This window comes from Apus apus, chromosome 25, assembly GCF_020740795.1.
Source record: "Apus apus isolate bApuApu2 chromosome 25, bApuApu2.pri.cur, whole genome shotgun sequence".
Lineage (NCBI taxonomy): Eukaryota > Metazoa > Chordata > Aves > Apodiformes > Apodidae > Apus > Apus apus.
In genome coordinates, this window is record NC_067306.1 from 597,325 (window position 1) to 614,938 (window position 17,614).

General features: G+C 58.7%; 2 protein-coding genes across 8 annotated transcripts in view; one reads left to right on the plus strand and one right to left on the minus strand.

Moving 5' to 3' along the window:
* ZNF385C (zinc finger protein 385C) overlaps positions 1–15,308 on the plus strand; it is a 63,121-nt gene extending 47,813 nt beyond the window's left edge. For 3 of the 4 annotated variants that reach the window (XM_051640224.1, XM_051640223.1, XM_051640225.1), the window contains 7 exons: positions 2,429–2,571; positions 6,811–6,921; positions 8,622–8,793; positions 9,553–9,882; positions 11,288–11,475; positions 11,699–11,812; positions 12,477–15,308. In XM_051640224.1, coding sequence (XP_051496184.1) covers positions 2,429–2,571; positions 6,811–6,921; positions 8,622–8,793; positions 9,553–9,882; positions 11,288–11,475; positions 11,699–11,812; positions 12,477–12,701 — 1,283 coding nt within the window. In that variant the 3' untranslated portion in view covers positions 12,702–15,308. The remainder of the gene's footprint in view (positions 1–2,428; positions 2,572–6,810; positions 6,922–8,621; positions 8,794–9,552; positions 9,883–11,287; positions 11,476–11,698; positions 11,813–12,476) is intronic. The other variant, XM_051640221.1, reaches the window with a different exon arrangement.
* On the minus strand, positions 15,302–17,526 carry NKIRAS2 (NFKB inhibitor interacting Ras like 2). 4 transcript variants are annotated; one of them, XM_051640253.1, is made up of 4 exons: positions 17,223–17,526; positions 16,932–17,010; positions 16,769–16,828; positions 16,194–16,393 (listed from the first exon to the last, which is right to left on the minus strand). In XM_051640253.1, the coding sequence occupies exons 1-4, from the start codon at positions 17,314–17,316 to the stop codon at positions 16,297–16,299; spliced, it is 330 nt and encodes a 109-aa protein (XP_051496213.1). In that variant the 5' UTR covers positions 17,317–17,526; the 3' UTR covers positions 16,194–16,296. The 4 variants fall into 4 exon arrangements, 3 of the variants coding, with proteins under 3 accessions (XP_051496209.1, XP_051496210.1, XP_051496213.1); XR_007891619.1 differs by adding an exon at positions 16,470–16,682 and having other exon boundaries at positions 16,298–16,393; positions 16,769–17,010; XM_051640249.1 differs by having other exon boundaries at positions 15,302–16,393; positions 16,769–17,010; positions 17,223–17,514.
* Positions 17,527–17,614: the final 88 nt, after the last annotated feature.

Consider the following 17,614-nt stretch of genomic DNA (forward strand, 5'->3'; position numbering starts at 1 on the left):
GGCTGGGGACAGACACTGGACATGGTTCTGGGTGGGCTTGGTGAGATGAAGAACTGAAATGTGGCTTTAAATTCCAAGGGACCCCTTGGAGAGTCGTGTGCCTGTGGGCCAGGAGCTGGGCTTAGCTTCAGAGGGCTGGGAAGGGCTGAGCTGATGGGGCTGAGCCCCAGGCAGGGGGTGTGTGACATGGAGAAGTGATGCCGTGGGGCTCAGTGTCTTTTGGTCAGGCCTGGATGCCCTGCTAAGAGGACCCATGTACCCTCCCTGCAGGGGGTAAAGGGACCCCCCAGGCTGCAGCAGGTGCTTGTGCCAGGGACATGGGGCTCCTGTGCTCCCTTCCCTGTGCCAGTCTTGGAGTGCCTCATGGAGCCCCAAGCATGGCCCAGAGGGACCCGTGGTGCCAGAGCAGCCACATTTGCTGCAGCAGAGGGGTCTCCTCTGCCAAAATGGGGAGAGAGACAAGGCCAGCGCCATGGTGGGGATGGCCCTGCTCCTCTGCACATGTGGGGATGCCATTCACCAGCAAAGCCCACCCTGCCCGTTGCCATGCCTGTCACCTTGAGTAAGGTCGTGTCATTCTATACAGACCTGGGGGCCCTGCCACTCTCCCTGGAGCAAATCCTCTTAATTGGGTGGCTAATTAATACCTAAAAATACGGCTCGCAGCTGCTGCCGGAATCTGCCCTGCAGCAAAGGTACAACTGAAGCTGCAGTGGGGTGGCCCTGTGACCTTGGAAGGTGCCCCAGGAGCATCAGGTGTGTGCCTGGTGCCCCAGGGGTTGCCCTGGGGTGCTGTGGGGTGCTGGGGCAGCTCGCTCCTCGCTGGGGAGCTCAGCTGGCCCCAGGGCTGTGGCCAGGCTGTTCATCTGCCCTCTCTCTGTGCAGTGCTTGTGCTTTTGTGATCATGTGAGGCCCAGGCAGACTGAAGATGATGGTGGCCCTGTCCCTGTTGCTGCTGTCTCTTGTCCCCTCTGGCCAAGGGACACTGAGCAGCCCACCTGCAGCCCAAGCCCTTTTGGTGCCGAGCTTTGATGAATCTGGGGCTTCCAGCCTCTCTCCTGCTCGTGGGGTCTTGTCTGCTTCAGTAGCAAAACCGGGGGGACACTTCCTGCCCCTCTGCAGGTCCTGTCTCACCTTGGGCCCCTAGGCTCTCTCTTGCCTGTTTCACCCCTGGGCTGCAGACCCAGCCCAAAAATGCAATCAATCCACAACTTACTGATGGCAGGGGCAGGCACATTCACCCATTCTCTCTCTCCCCCTCCCCCGGTGGTAAATGTAATGTTTGTTTGTTTGTTTGTTTGTTTTTAAGGGCAGGGCAGGCGGAAGCCCCAGGAATCCTGCCCCAAAGGCCGGTGCTGTGGCTGCTGCTCTGTGCAGGGTCATGGCTGCATGTGTGGCTGGGGGTCCCTGGGGGATGCCCCCCCTTTCTCAGATGATTTGATGCAGAAATACTGTTTCACGCCTCAGAAGGTTAATTACGCATCGTTCACCCATTTCTGCTTGCTTTTGTTCCCTCCCTCGTCGCTGTAATTTTATTTATTTCTTTTTAAACAGTTTCACAAATTTCCCTTCTGGGCGACTCTGGAATTAACTCGATCAGCACACGCCCGGTGAAGCAAAATGAGATTTTTCCCTGGGTCGGCCTGGCCCGGGGACGGCGCCGGTGCCGCCGTGTGCGCTCTCCCAGAAAGAGGTCGTTGCTGCCCGCGGGGCGAGCGCTTGCTCCTCCGATTCAGAAAATCTCTCAAACTTTGCATTTCAGACTTGTATCCCAGGTCCTGCACCAGCTTGGGCTCTGCCAGCAGAGTCTCAGGGTGCTGCTCTGCTGGGGCAGCCCAGCTCCATGATGCCTTCGAGGTGAAAAAGGACCTACAAATAAACAAGAAGGAACATTTTTCTGATCCCTGTTCCAGGCAGACGGACCAGGCTCCTGAGAGGGGCTGGAGGAGACATGAGGCTGTACGGGAAGTGAATGGGCTGTCATGGCTCACAGTGTTTTGAAACATTTTCTTATTTTTTGTATTTTATTAATTCTTTTGTTTATTTTAACTTTTCCCCCTTCCTCAGAGCTGTTCAGGTGCTTTCCCAGTGAGGGGAAACCTGCTGCCCTCAGGCTGTGGAGGAGGGTGAAGCACTGGGATGGGAAGGGGACTGGAGACACAGCCTCTCTGTTTGGCCTTCCCTCCTTCCCAGGGGGGATTTCTTTTTAAACAGAAAATTATTAATATTTTAAAATCACACACTGGTTTGTTTGCAGGGGATGATGTGAGGCAGCACCTGGGGCTGCCTGGGCTCCCATGGGAGAGGCCAGGGGAGGGACTGGAGTTTTGATGCCTTTTGGAGGGCTCAAAGTGAACATGTGCCATGTCCCCCCGCTGCAAGCAGGGGCCACCAATATTAATGCTGTCTCTCCTCTCTGCCTGCCCAGGTCCCTCTGGACACAGCAGCCCCCTCTTAGCATCGTTGCCTATTCCCGGCCGGCCCCTCCACCCCCCCTTGGACATCAAGCACTTTCTGACCTTCAGGCTCAACGGGACGTCACCGCTCAACCTCTTCCCCAACTTCAACACGGTGAGTCCCTGGGGGTGGGTGGGCATCAGCTGCTGGGTCTCTCCTCCCCTGCAGCAGTCCCAGGCTCCTAAACCCCATCAGGTAATTTCTGGGTTAATGACCAGGGTCTTCGGCTGCTGGACACTAGTGCACCACACCCATCCCACCCTTAACTTGGAGCAGTTCCTGCCCAGCTGTCACCCTCTTAGACCAAAATTAAAAAGATGGTTCATTTTAAGAAAGATCAATTTGATTTTGCTCCTGGATCAATAGTAATAAAGTAGCTCTAGAGAGCAGTTAATTAGTTGAAAAATAAATGAAGAAAAGGAGAGGAAGAGAGAGAAGGCATATAAACACACTAGGAATGTGGCTGGTGCTGGGAGGATCAGGCGAGCCTGGTCACTGCTGGACTTCTCCCACTGCCCAGATGGACTCAAGGCCCCCAACCTGGGACCACCAGACCAAGTGCTGGGGTTGTGCAATTGAACATATCTCTCCAGAGATGTTCTGTTCTACATCTAAACTGACATGGATGTGGCCTAAGATGATGGTGTCTTGGGTGTGAAATGGCATTTCCCCCCCGCACTGTGCTGCTCTCCCCAGACTTGTCTCAGCCCAGCCAGAGTCTCCATCTCCCAGGCATGGCCCTCTTGCTGATGGGAGGGCTGGGATCCAGGAGCCCCTCTCTTGGTCCCTGTCCTGGTGTTTCAGCCACCTGGCATTCCTGGACGTGGGTCCTGGTATGGCTAGAGGAGTAGCAGGTCCTGCTGTGGTGAAGGGAGCAGAACCACCATAGAGGTAGGTGGGTGTTTTGGGGCTTGGTAAATGCCTGGTTTTATCCCTCATGAACCTGGAAACAAGACTTTCCTGAGCTCCCTCCCCACCCGCTCACCAACCTTTTGTAAGTGGCTTTGAGATTAAATGTGCTCGGAAGGTGCAAATTATCGCTGAGATCTTCAAAGGCGGCCGCAGAAATTAAGCACAGGATCCCTGTTGCTGTTGAGTGGGATTCAGCCGTCTAAGTCCTTTAAGCTCTTTTGAAATCCTGGCTCTAGCCTGTCTCTCCCCTGCGCTAACAAGCAGGAACACGGAAGAGGAGGATATTTTTGATGCCATTAAGGTTGCTGTGCTTTGTCTGGGCTCCTTTTTTTAGTTGCTGGAGTCAGTAGTGAACTGGAACCAGACCCTGTTGTTTGTTCTGCTTGGGTCCCGCCTGCCCCTGCCTTGGCACGTGCTCTCTGGGGTTGTGTTGCTTTAAAAAAAAAAAGTGGAAAACTGATGTCTTGCACTTGCTGGAGCCACAGAGCCCTGTCGCGCTGTGTCTGGACTGAGTGGGAACTTCTCTGCCAGGAGTGTGGGTTGAAGGCAGGGATGGAGATGCCAGAGAGGCTGTCTGGCCGGGCAGGCACCTGGAATTCTTTGCTCTGAGCTCAGTGCAGTCCCATCTGTGCTGTGGGCTGAGCACAGCCAGGCCGGAGCGTCCAGGGTGGGAGCTGTCCCTCGGAGGTGGGTTTGTGCCGGAGCGGCGGCGGAATGCGGGGGCTCTGCGCCCTGCTGGATGCGGGAATGCGGGGGCTCTGCGCCCTGCTGGATGCGGGGATGCGGGGGCTCTGCGCCCTGCTGGATGCGGGGATGCGGGGGCTCTGCGCCCTGCCGGGCGGGCGGCTCCCCCGGGAGCCAAGGCGGAGTCCGTGTCCTCGCAGGGCTGCAGCATCCCTGCGCCCGGAGCCGGGCGGGCGGCTCCTCTCTCTGCCCCGATGCCGGGTCAGAACCTCCAGCCAGCAGCTGGGGCTCGGGGAGGAGGGAGGGCATCAGTCGGGGTGTTGTGCTGTTTGGGAGCGCTGCTGTAAAAAAGGAACAGGAGGGTTTGTCTGTGCTGAGCCAGCGCTGCTGGCGGCGCGGGGCGGGATGCGGCGCTGCCCGGCGGAGCAGGAGCTGTTTGGGCAGAGCGCGGCGCTTTGAGCAGGTCACGAGGCTCCCATGAACCCGGCAGATGTTTTACTCGGGAGCAGCAAAACCTTTCCAAGCTTTGCTCTCCTGCCAGTTAAAGCAGCAACAACAAGGGAAAAAAAAAATCCTCACGCAACACAGAAGGCGCGTTTCATGCTCGAAAGGCCCTTTCCAGCTCTGGGGATGTTGCAAATCCCCAGGACCCAGCAGCGAGGCAGGAGATGCAATCGGAACTGATGCTGCGTCCCTGTGAATTCCCGCTCCTGACCTCGGTGGCGCAGGGATCGCTATTTATATCGGTAGGAACATCCAGGGATAAATAAAGTAGTGTGAGTCAATAAGAATTGACTATAAAGCCAAGATCTTTATTCTCCAAGTGCGTGGTGCCCACAGCCTTACCTCTGCCATTGGGTTGGTGCTGCTGCAGACCAGCAGGACGAGCCTCAGCCCCCCCAGCTGCGGCACCGGTAGGTCCCACTGCAGCACAGACCCTGCCTGGCTTGGGGGGACCGGGGGGTCTTTCTCATCTCTGCAGTGGCAGCGAGTGTATGTGTTAGGGAGAGACTGATGGTGTGTTTGTGTTCTTGCTCCCCCGGTGAGCTGCACAGAGCAGGCGGGAATGGGGCTGGGTGCCCCACAGCTGGTCAGGACATGGTGTTCATGTTTGCTTTGGGATGTTGGGACTGGTGATGGGCACCAGCTGCAGTGATCGGGATGCACGGGGCTGGGACAAGGAGCCCAGTAAAGGCCCTGTTCGGTGTCACCACCTCATGCCCCAGGAGGTCAAGGAGGCCCTTTGCTGGGGCTACCAGTGCCACCAGCCTGCAGTTGGTGCTTGACCACGGCCCCAGTGCAGCTGGCTTCGCTGGCAGGTTCAGGTTCGTGCCAGGATGGTCCTTGGCTGCTTTGATATCCTCAATGCAGCACCTTCCTTTCCTCTGCATCCTCTTCCTACTCCTGCTGCGGTGCTCGTGGGCAGCTGGGCCCATAGGTGGAAGCCACCAACTGGGTCCCAGCAGCTGACATGGCTGCAAAGGTTTTTCTTGCCTTTGCATGGAAGAGGTGGGTATTTCTCTTGCTGGCCCCACTTCTGCCCGCAGACCAGCAGCTCAATGTGCTGCCTGTAGCACGTTGCAGTGTTTGTCATCAGGGTGGAGCAGCATCTTTGCCATCTGCAGCTTCCTCCAGGTTTCTGCCAAACCCCAAATGCCTCTTCATTTATATGCCAGATAAGTGAGTAAAATTTCATAGCAAACAGGCACTTCATTAATCACCTGCTTTTACCATTCTGCTCACTCCTGGAAAGGAATTTGGGGTCTTGATAATGGCTCTGTTGTCCAGGCATGTGCCTCGAAGACTGATGCACCTGTCTCAGCAATGAAATAGCTTTGCAGAGAAATACGATCGCCTGCAAACCCAAGGCCCTACTGACAGCAGGACTCAGATAAGATAATCTTCCTATGCCACAGGGTAGGGGAACAATACTTGCATTATAGATTATAGCCACGCTCAAACAAAGAGGTTATTCTTATTTTTCCCCTCTTGATGAACGCATTTTGTTTAAAACAATTATGGCTTTTTGAACAAGTTTGCTGCTGGGGCTGAGGAATAACTCCAAGCCCTGAGGAGAGCCTGAAGCTCCAGGGGCTTTCATCTGCCTGCCCTGGCAGCTCCTGGGGGGACACAACTCCCGGCCAGCAGCCGGGCTGTGCTCCTGCTCCGGCGGTGCTGGTTGCCAGCCTTTGTTAGAGCGGGCAAAGCGCGCGCCTGCCTGGCCGTGGGACATCCCCGGGCAGCTCCACACGGGCTCCCAGCCTTGGGACAGCTCTTCCGTGGCTGTGGGCACCCTCGTCCCTCCGCCCTGTTCCATGGGCACAAAGTGGGCATCCATGGCTCTGCTCACACCTTTGGCTTTGCACGGGGACATTTCAGTTCCCTGATGATGAGCACGTGGAGGATTAACGGCCGGTTGCTCATTTTGAGTGGTTTCTGCTCCTGCTCAGCATCTCAGAAGGCTGCCCTGGCACTGAGGGCAGCAGTTGGGAGCTCAAACAGATCATTTGCCACCTAGGACAGTGGTGTCTGCAGCGGGGGAAGAGGCGAGGGGGACACACAGAGGAGTATGGGGGGCCAGGGAGGATGGGGTGTGCAGTCTGTGCCTTTACTGCTGCCTTGTGCTCCAGCCAGACCACAGCCAGAGTTCAGACCTGGCAGACTGGGTATTCTCAGAGCTCACCAGGTTGCAGTGCTGTGCCAGAGCAGCCATTCTGGCCTGACACGCACTGCCCTCTGCCTTCCCTCCCCTTCCAGATGGACCCAGTGCAGAAGGCAGTGATCAGCCATACCTTTGGTGTGCCCACCCCTCTCAAGAAGAAGCAGTTCATCTCCTGCAACATCTGCCACCTCCGCTTCAACTCTGCAGTAAGTGGAACCAGGGGCACTGGGCAGGCGAGTGGGGCTGGGGTCATTGGCTGAGCAGGAGCATCTCATGGCGGGGACAGGGCAGGGACCCATCGTGCCAGCAGCAGCTCCTGCTCTCCCTTGTTCTTCAGCCACCCTAGCTGACATTGCCACCAACATCTCCCTGCTGGGGGGATCTGGGCCTGCCACCTCCTCTGGTTGCCAGGCTGGCTCCTTCTGCTCCCTGTCGCTTTGTTTGGGTCTGTTTCTGCTGCCTTGGCCTCAGTGTTTACGCTTAAGCTGCTTTATGCACCCATGCAATTCCTGTCTGGTCCTTGGGAGCTGAGTATTGTCTGCCCTGCCTGGGCTGCCCAGAGCTCTGCTGTGGCAGGTGGGGTTTTGTTTTCCCCAGCCTTTTATTCTAAGTAAATCAATGCAGGGTGCTGGGAGCTTCCCTTGCCTCCCTGTGTGTCAGCACCCACCTGGGCACTGTACCCTGCCTGGGCTGGCTCTGAGCTGCCTCAGCAGAGCCCGGGGCTGGGCACTGCTCTGCCACCAGGATCTGCACTGCTGGGCTTCGCCGTCCTGCTCTGCAACCAAGTGGCTCGGGGCAAAGCATCACTTTCCTGTTCCAAGCTGCATCCCAGCTGGAAGCGCTGTGCTGGGACAGTTGGGCGTGCTGCCCTTGGGGACACCCTGTGCCCCTGTCCTTGCCCTTGTCCCCTGCAGTCAGGTCTGCGTGCTGGCCCGGCAGACCCTGGCACGCCAGGCGTGTTGCTGCGCGGAGCCGCAGCCGCGCCGTGACCCACTTAGGCAGCGCAGCCCCGTTATCTGGGGGGAGGTTATTTATTGTATTTGCTAATGAGGCCCCGTGCTCCAGACGGCCTTTCACTTTCCCACGTACCCGGCATCGCTGCACACCCTGGACACCATTCCCAGCCCTTGGAATGCCACGGGGGAGGGAAGGGATGCCTTTCCTACCAAGCACGGGAGGCATCAGCCAGCCTCTGAGAACGCTGTGCAAATTAATCCACCCTGCCCAGTGGTACAGTGTCTGAATTCATTTTGGATTTACTTTCTGTAAATTGCTGAACCGTGGTTGGTTTGGGGGACAATGAGGCATTGTCCCCAACTGTGCAGTACACAAATGTTCGGGTGATTTTCTTTTGTGTGCATTTTTATCAGTTCGGCACAGGAATGAACCCATCAACATGCGCTTCATTATTCAGCCCTCACTGGGGGAAAGGAGCCCATGAATGTAAATTGCGTGTTAGACACCCGTTGGGTTACAATGGGCGTCATGTCCTCCCCACCAATGTACTGTTTCATTTTATTTGTATAGCTAGCAATTTGTTGTATGTTCCTGAAGTCACAGATTTTGCCTGAAAGCTTATTTTTAAAGTGACTTGATGCATTTAATCAGAGCAGGGTCCTTATCTCGGCCATGCAAGGCGGTGACGTCTTAGCAGAGTGATACTTCAACCGAGTGCGTTTGCGTGCAGAGCGACCCGGTGGGAGGAGGAAAGCAGCTTTGTGCTGCACCCCGCTAAAGCCACCACCTCTGAGGTGGCCCCAGTGGAGGGGGAATGTCACCAGGGCTGGTGGCTGCGCTGGAAACGTGTCTGAGTGGCCGCAGCCCAGGGCTGACCCCTTCACCCATCCTCCCGGTGTCCGTCAGTCCGGCCGCACTGACGCCGCCGTCCCCGTCTCTCCCTCCCTAGAACCAGGCAGAAGCTCATTACAAGGGCCACAAGCACGCGCGGAGGCTGAAAGCCATCGAGGCCATGAAGAACAAGCAGAAGGCAGCGGGGGCTTCACTGGTGGCCACGAGCCCAGACAGCGCAGCCGACTTCACCCCCAGCCCCGAGGGCAGCAGGGACCCTGGCAGCACAGGTACGGGGGGCAGGGCCGTGGGGGGTCCCACCCCAGCAGCTGTGACACTGGTGTGAGCGGCCTGGCCAGTTCCCTGGGGCTGGTGTTCACAGCCCTGCCCAGTTGCAGCATCCTGAAGAGCCCAGTTAAATCCCAACCCGTGGCAGCCTCGTGTCCAAGCATCCTGCTGCGGTCAGCCGCTGCTCAGGCTGAGAAGCCTGTGATTGCTGCAGCAGAAACACCACCAGGAGAGTTAATAAATGAGCTTTTGTGTTCTGCTGGGGTCCCCAGCATGGCAGGGAAGGTGGGAATCCAGCTCAGGAGCCTAGGGGGAGCCTGGCCCCATGTGTCCCTGCAGCAATGGGGGGGAAACACTGGGTTCTCCCCCATGATTTGGTGTCTCTGGGTGAGAGCAGCTGCAGGGGGGGACAGCATTCCCTGCCTGGGCCTCAAGGAAGGCTCACACATCCCCCCAGCTCTGCCCTTGCTTAGGGATGGGGCCAATGGGACCCAGATCCCCCTGGACTGGGACAGCACTGGAGCTCACCCAGGCTTTTGTGCTGAGCCTGCCTGCCATGAGCTGCAGATAAAAGAGGGAATGGGAGAGATCTTGAGAACAGCCATCCTCAGCAGGGATGAATGTGAGAAGACAGTGCCCGCAATGGTCTCCAGGAGGATGTGGGTGCTCTCTGAAATCCAGAAAACCTGTTCAGGCACAGAGAACTTTCCTGTTCTGTCTGTTTCTTTCTCTTTTCCCTCTTTTCCTTTCCCTCCTGCCAGCTCAAGCCAATGGTCTGCAGGAGCTGGAGGGTGAGGGCAGCAGCCGGGGGCTGACACCCAGCGCCGAGGAGCCGCCCATGGAGCTGCCGGGCAGCGCCGCCCCCCTGGGATCCCCGCCGGCCTCCGAGATCTCCGAGGGCACCTCAGATGCCACCAGCGTCACCTCCTCGGCCGCGCCAACAGCCGAGGTGCAGGCAGCCGAGTCGGGCAGCAGTGCCAGCTCAGCCCCCGAGGGCGAGAAGGAGGGGAAGAAGAGCAAACAGCACCTGTACTGTCCCACCTGCAAAGTCACTGTCAACTCCCTGTCCCAGCTGGAGGCTCATAACACCGGTAAGAGCATCGAGGGGCGGGGGATGGGCCCCTTGCAGCTCCTTCTGCAGGGAAATGGCCAGCGTTAATGAAAGTTGCTTTAATTAAAACGAGTTAGTTAAGGTGGCTTACAGAGATAAGTGGTGGTGTTTTACCTGTGCCTCAGCTTATGGAGCAAGTTTTAGCAAGGTCAAATGCTCTTATTGTTCATCTCTCCTAAAGACAATTTCAGATACATTTAATGAAGTGGTTGGAGGCTACAGCAGGTCGGTGTTAAGCTGGCAGCAGTGCCAGTGCCTCTCTTGGACCTGGGATAATACTTCCAAAAGCAGCTCGGGGCTTAGGGCTCAAGGCAGCTTTGGGAAGCCACTTGGGAATGTAACAAGCTTCAGAGCCCCGCAGTGGCTGCAATGGGGAAGAAGGGGCAGGGGGGGCAGACCCTGTGGGACAGTCGTGGTGGGGCAGCCCCAGTGCAGGGGATTCCCAGCAGGTCTGTGGGTCCTGCGGTGCCAGCACCCAGCTCACCTCTTTCTCTGGCGGGCACCCCAGGTTTAGAGGGAAGGGTCTTCTCTCCCCCAGTTCAGGAAGAACTAGGAACCAGTTCCCTCAGCCCCCACTGCCCGCCAGCAGCAGCAGCTGTGCACACGGGTTGGCTCAGGACACCACTGCGGCTTAGCTGCAGACGTGTCCTTTTGCTTTTGTCAGCTCCTGTTACAAATTTAGGAGCTGATTTGGGGAGAAAGAACAAACAAACAAAATGTTTGCAGCTTGCTCTCCTCCGTGGCTGTCACACGCTCTCAGGCTCCTTGCTTAACACCTTAAAAAATAGAATGAATTAGCAGTGGCTTAAATTACTTGTCCCTTGCCCCGTGCCGCCGTCGCGGCGCTGGCAGGGGCAGGACAGAGCACCCTGTCCCCAGGTGTGCTGAGATTTTGGATCCCTCCTTCCTGCCCCGTGGCCCCGCTGAGCTATTCCTGGTTCTGCGGCTGAATCCTGTCTGACCTTGGGAGCAGCCCCGATGCTGCAGCTCTGCGGGCTGTGCTAACGCCCGGGGACAGGGGACAGGCTCCAGCACACCCTTAAAATAGCAGTTTCTCCGAAGGTCTGGCACATGGAGCAAGGGAGTCTTTGGGAAGCCGAGCATTTCTGGTCTGCCTGTGGAACACAGCTGGCCACGAGAGCCTGGCAGGGCTTGGGCATGGGCCGTGGTGTCCCCGGCAGGAGGCCAGGCTCCCAGGCAGCTCCTTGTCCCCTCTGCCTGCAGGTGCTGCTGGGCACAGGGAGGTGGGGGACCAGGGTCCTGCGGGATGGGGGGATGCACAGTGCTGCTGGGTGGGCTGCCTGGGGGGCTGCCATGCTGCTCAGCACGGGGCTGGGTTTGTTTGCAAAGTCCATGTGTGCCGAGTGTCCCCTCTGCCCCCCCAGGTGCCAAGCACAAGTCCATGCTGGAAGGTCATGGCACCCAGCTGCGGCGGGGCCGGGGCAAGCTCCTCTCCCGGCCGGGCCACAAGTCCAAGCGGATCGGCAACAAGGGCAGCATCAACATCCAGAACAAGGCGTTCCACTGCCAAGTGTGCGAGATCTACGTGAACTCAGAGACCCAGCTCAAACAGGTGATGATGCCAGTCCCTGGGATGATGGCACATGCCTTGCCCTGGGAACACAGGTGTGTGGGTGCGCAGATTCCTCTGCACAGGCACTGGGGCTCAGAGGTGGGCACCTGGCAGTCCCCCATGAGAAGGTGATGGGCATTCCCCATGGGCCCAAACCACCCAGTGCTGTGGATCTGCCCTCACTGTCCTGGCTCCCTGTGATCTGGCTGTTTTCCTCTCCCAGCACATGAGCAGCAGGAGGCACAAAGACAGGCTGGCAGGGAAGCCACCTAAGCCCAAGTACAGCCCCTACAACAAGCTGCAGAAGAACGCTGCCCTCGCAGTGAGTATTCTCAAGGTATCTGTCTGCCTGCAAACGACCCACCTGGTTTTCTCTCCAAAACACGGATTGCCACATTAGCCACCTCCTGCAAGGAGATACAGGGGCTGCTTTTCTTAAGCCTCTGTTCCTTGAATCCCATGATTCCATCAGAGCTGCTCCCCTAAGGGAGGATGGGCTGTAGCAGTGAGAATTTTGAGTCCTTATTGGTGGGAAAGAGAGCACGGGAATAATTGTGCGTCCTCTAGCAGCAGCATTCCCAGCTGCAGCCCTTGGGATTCCTCCACCCTTTCCATGTTTTCTGAATGGCAGAGCTGTGCTGCTTGGGGCGAAGCCAAAGCTTTTGTTTGCAGAGACACGTGGCTTAGCAGGGCACTGGGCAGCAAACCCAGCAAATCATCCCAGGGCAGCAAAGTGCTGTGGCAGGGAACAGCCCAGCAGGGCAGAGGCCAGGGCAGGCCTAGGGATCTGTGTGCTGGACCTCCCTGGGGAGGCCGTTGCAGCTGGGACACCCCTGTGTGCCCCCAGTCTGGAGGGGCTGCCCTGAGGGAGCAGGGCTGCGGGTCAGGGGCTGTTTGCTGCAGAGAGCTCAGCTGGAGGAGGAGGTGGGCTGCTGGGGGCACGGGGCAGGGGCTCCCCAGCAGCGAGGTGCCTCACCATGTCCCCTTCTCTTTCCCCTCAGTCCAAGCTGGCTTTGCAGAAGCATCTCACCAAGACCCTGGCGACGCGCTTCCTGCCCAGCCCGCTTACGGCTGCCGCCGTCTGCGCCATGCCGGGCCCGCTGGCCCTGCGTCCAGCCGCTGCCACCACCCTCTTCCAAGCGCCGATCCTCGGACCAGCCCTTTTCCGAACGCCGCCAGCGCACGTCCGCACCACGCCGGGCCCCATCGTCTTTGCACCCTACTAGAGCTGCTCGCCCACCAAGGGTCCGTCCCTTCAGGGCAGCGCTCCCGGGCAGGCTGCTCTTCTGGCTGGTGGGAAATCATAGTCGCAGACACCAACCCCGGCTTCTCCTTTGCTTCGAGCGGGCTCCTGCTGGAGTGAGACACCCCGGCAGGGCCCAGCCAGCCCCACCTGTCCTCAGCCTGCTGGCTTCTTTTTCATCGCCCTCCCAGGTACCAGACTGGAAGAAGAGGACCCAGCTGCTCCTTGGGGAATGAGCATCCCTCTGGATGGCTGGTCCCTGCCAGCCCAGTGGGAAGGGAACTGTAAACGGAGTCTCAGCTCAGCTTTTACTGGGAGAAATTACCCTGGCACAAGCAGAAAGTTGGTGGTTCCCCTCTCAGAAGGGGCTGGCTATGCTCTCACCAGCCCCACACTTGCCTGTGCTGGCCAGGGGTTTCCGTGCCCACCAGCCCCCTGTGCCCCACAACGTCCCACCAGCCAAAGAGCCCCCACCGCGGCGGGCACCGGCCACTCTGACCGTGTCTCCACTCCGAGAGCAATAGCTGCAGCCCCTCCAAAGCACACTGCCCTGCCCTGGGCCTGGGAAGCACACGACAGGGGCGTGCGGCTGGGGACGGGCTCTGTTCCAGCCCAGTGAGAGCCACCAGTGCCAGGGTGACCCTGTGCTCAGCACCAGCTGTTTGCCTCTGTCCCAGCCGTGGGGGACAGGTCTGCCCCTACCTCCCGGGAGGTGCTGTGAGGCTGAGTGAATGTCCCTAAAGCACTTTTGGTTCTCCAGTGAAAGGCAACGCTGCTGCTCGCCTGCCCGCAGCTGCCGTGCCTGGCTGCCCAGCCCCATCCTCCTTAGGAGCTTCCAGGGAGTTACTGACGACTCCCACAAACAACGGTGTCCCCAGCAGTCTGGACAATCAGGTATGAAGGAGCAGGTGGCACCTGCAGCCTATGCCTGGCGCTCTCCCTGCAATTGTCCCATCGTAGCCTGTGGAAAACCAGGCTCCAGAGGGACCCTGAAGCTGTAGCTCTGCTTTTCACTGTGCTCAGAAAGCCCAGCGATGATCTGGTCTGAAAACTGTAACCACGGCGCCCCGGGTCCCCGGCACACTGCTGTAAATAGAAACATGCAGGAAAGTTGCAACCCAAATGGACCTCACGCTGGAGTGACAACCCACCCCGATCTATGCAATCCAGGGGCAGCTCGCCCGCCGCATTTGCTGTCTGCGTTTTCCTTTGGTGCTCAAGCTGCCTGTGCAGCCAGGAGTGGTGGTTGGAGCAGAAAGCACAACACAACACTGAGTTCTGTGCAGACGATTCCCTCCTCATCCACGGGCCCCGGGTGCTGGCTCAGAGACCCCTGCTGCTGCAGCCCTTGGGAAGGCCGGGTGGGTTGTGCCCCTCAGAACCCACATGCACGTGTGTCCAACATCTTGGCCATAAGAAGCACCTGGAGTTCAGGAGGATTTTGCCCAGCACCCTCCACCGACAATGGGAGGTGAATGGGAACCAGCCAATAGGAAACTCATGCAGCTGAAATGCTTCTACTTCCCAGTGCTGGCAGGAGCTGGAGCCTCAGGCAAGAGCAGGAAACCTGTACCAAGGGAGCAGGGAGCCATGGAGCCATGTGCCTGCATCTGGAGAGTCTGTGTCTCCTGCTGTGGGCAGCACTGACCCACAGTGCCACTGCTGCAGGGGACACAGGAGAGAGGGAGCCCCTAGGTATGGATTAATCTGCTCAGAGCATCTCCCCTATGCCCCAGGGGAGTGGGTAAGTGGAGAGAGGGCACCAGGAGAAGGGAAGAGTGAGCTTGTGTGGAAGGCTGGAAGAGACGACCAAAAGGTGGTGGTGGGAGATCTGGCTCAGGGAGCAGTTGAGGGAAGGAAGGCTCCCAGCAGCAGTGGCTTTGTCAGGTCCCACAGCCAATGGGACACATGCAGCCTGGACCCTGTGTCCCACAGGACAGCAGCTGGTGCTGGCAGGGACGCAGCTCCCACAGCATGGCTGTGCCTCCATGGCTCAGTGGCTCCAGCCCTCCCCTGCCCAGCTCACTGTGCCCTTCCCAGGCTGCCTTGCCAGATCCCCGGCCACAGCAGCAGCCCCTCCTGAACTGCCCACCAGCCTCCAGAGCACAGGGAGCCACGAGCTGCTGAGTCTTTCCCTGCATCTAGTTCCGAAGAGCCTGTGCTGGAGCCAGCAGCTCCATCAGCCCTCACCAGTGGAGTCCTGACACACTCCTACACTTGGCACTTTAACCCTTTGAAAGCCATTCCTTCTGATAACAATAATACTGCAACCAGCTGCGTAAGAACAGCCTCCCCCTGGCATCCCTGTCTGCAGGTCCCTCCCTGCTCCCACGCTATCCAAAGCATTTTCTGCCTCTGACGTAGCTGTGCTGTGATAGGGCATAGTCCATAGTGCTCGGTACCGTGTGCCCCTCTGTGCATACCCTTGGAGTGATGTGAACAGTTTGACTCAAGAAAACAAAACACCCCACGACGATGGAATAAACAGACTCTAGGGACTTGGCCAGTACCCCTCCCGTAATGTTCACTGTATATTTTTTTGATGTACTATAACTGTTGGGGAAAAAAAAAAAAAGGAAAATATTTTGATAATCGAATCTCATCGCTTTATTGTGTTACTCAGTAAATAAAAGGAACGAGGATAAAGAAGCCAGGGTGCTCTTGTCATTTGTCCTTTTTTCTCCTAGATCCAGACTAACAAAAGGGATCACGTGTTGCTGGGCAGGACTGGGCCACCTTTCCCTTGTCTCGTGGTGGTTCTGAGAGGAGAGTCAGCACCGTGACAGATGGGCAGTGAGAGCTGCCACAGCACCAGGCATCTGGCTGTGGGCACCCTGCCCTGCTCGGCACCCACCAGGGCAGGATGACTGGCAGTTTCTGCAGGTAAAGGAGCAGTGGGCACTGCCAGGTAAGGGGCAGCCTGCCGGGAACAGGGTGGCACCGCAGAGCCAGCTGGGGTAGGATAAGGGAGCTGCTGTGACTGGCTGGGCTGGAGACAGGGCCAGCAAGCGGGCTCTTCCCGCATGGTGGCAGTAAATACAAAACGCAGCAGCTGGAGAGAGGGAATTGTTCCAGTGGCCCGGCTGAGCTCAGCCCTGGAGCTGATCCCCACCTGCTGGCCAGCCCCTGGCTGTGCCTCCCCTCAGGTCTGCCCCGGGGACCAGAGGGGTGTCACTCGGGGAATCCTGGCTTTCCCACAGCACCTCACACAGCTGCAGAGTCTGGGCACTGAAAGGAGTAGTCCCAGTGAAGGGAGATGGGTCACCTCTGTCATCCTTGAAGACCATCCCCCAGCCCTGGGATGCCTGTTCCTCATGCCACTGTGCTTCCTGCAGGCTCCACAACCCCAAGCAGGCCCAGCAGGAGGCACGTGTGAGGGAATTAGGGAGGTGAGGGAGAGGAGGTGGCAGTGGAAGGGAAGGGAAAAAACAAGGCTCAGCCATCCACAGATCCACTGCCCTTGTTCTTGCGGCTCAAGGGAAAAGCAGACTTGCTCTGTGGCTGTGTCATCTTACTGGCCAGGTAGATGAAGGGCTCAATCAGCGTGCGCCGGTCGGCCACGGACACCTCCCACAGCTTCACCTTCTCGCCCTTGGCCCAGTGCTGGGCTGCCTCGTGGTCCACCCGGCGCTGCTCCTGCAGGTCACACTTGTTGCCCAAAACCACAATGGTGACCTGGTAAAAAAAAAATGGTGAGAAGAATTCCTGAAGGTACTGAACACAAAAGCTGAACAGCTCTGCCTGGCTCTACCTTGGTGACTGTTTTTGAGGCCTTTTAAAATACTGTATTTCCCAGCCCTTCCTCCTGGCAGCTTCACCTCCTGTTTGGGCCTGTGTGTCTCAAACCAGCCCCAAAACTGAAAGATCTGTTGAGCACTTGTAAACTCAGAAAGCATTCCAGGCCAGTAGCCAGGTACAAGTGAGAGTCCCAGGGAACAGGGACCCTGTCACTGTCTGTGACAGCCTAGAGAAACAGAGAGTGCCTGTGTGAGAACTTGGAATGAGGGGAGCAGATTCCACGCTGCAGCTCCTCTCCCCTGGGCTACTCACCTCTTTCTTGTCTTTGGACTTGTCAATCTCCTTCTTGAGGAGCTCCACCCGCTTGAAGGACTCCTTGCTGTCAGTGCTGTAGACCAGCACGTAGCCGTCGGTGCAGGAGAAGCAGTGCTTGGGCAGCTCCAGCCCGTCCCGCAGGCCCCGCGTGTCGTAGAACCGCACCTGCTCCCGCACCCCCCGGTCTGTCTCGATGGAGCCCACGTAAATGTCCTCCTGGGTCTCGATCATCTCGGAGCCTGCGGGAAGGTGGGCAGGGCCGATGTGGAGGCCCTGGCAGGGAGCTGGCCCCGGCACACCCCGCCGGGCGGCCTCCCCCGCCGACGGCGTCTTTAGGGGGTCTCCGGGTTCAGCCCTGGCCAAGGGGGCCAGGCCTGCCCGCCGGCAGCCCGGGGCTGTCCCGCACCCCGGCGGGCCCTGCGGGCTCCCTCCCCGTCCCTCGCCGACTCACCCACCACATGGTTCCCGTACAGCAGCTGCTCCAGGATGGACGTTTTCCCGACCGAGGCCTGGCCGCACACCACCACCTTGCAGCTCTTCCCCATGCTGCCTCCCCGGCCCCCGCCTGCCCAACGCGGCTGTCGGGGCTGTGCTGGGCCCGGCCCGCGCGGGCACCGGGCACCGGGCACCGAGCCCTGCGGGGCCGCCGGGGTCTCTCCCGCGCCGGAAGGGGCGGGGCCTGGCGGGCCCGACAGCGCCCCCTGCGGGCGGGCGGACCGGGGCGCGCCGGGACCCTGGGGGCTCTGCCGGGTGCGCGGTGCTCGGCACCCGCTGCCCGGTGCTCGGCACGCGGTGCCCCCGCCGCCGCCGGCCCGGCCCCGCGATGGGCGGCCCCCGCGCCCG

Coding starts and splice junctions, on each gene's coding strand:
- NKIRAS2 (XM_051640249.1), bottom strand. CDS start 17,316: ATGGGGAAGAGCTGCAAGGTGGTGGTGTGCGGCCAGGCCTCGGTCGGG. Junction 17,011..17,222: donor GTACGGGAACCATGTGGTGG/GTGAGTCGGCGA, acceptor ACCTTCCCGCAG/GCTCCGAGATGATCGAGACC. Junction 16,394..16,768: donor AGTCCAAAGACAAGAAAGAG/GTGAGTAGCCCA, acceptor TTTTTTTACCAG/GTCACCATTGTGGTTTTGGG.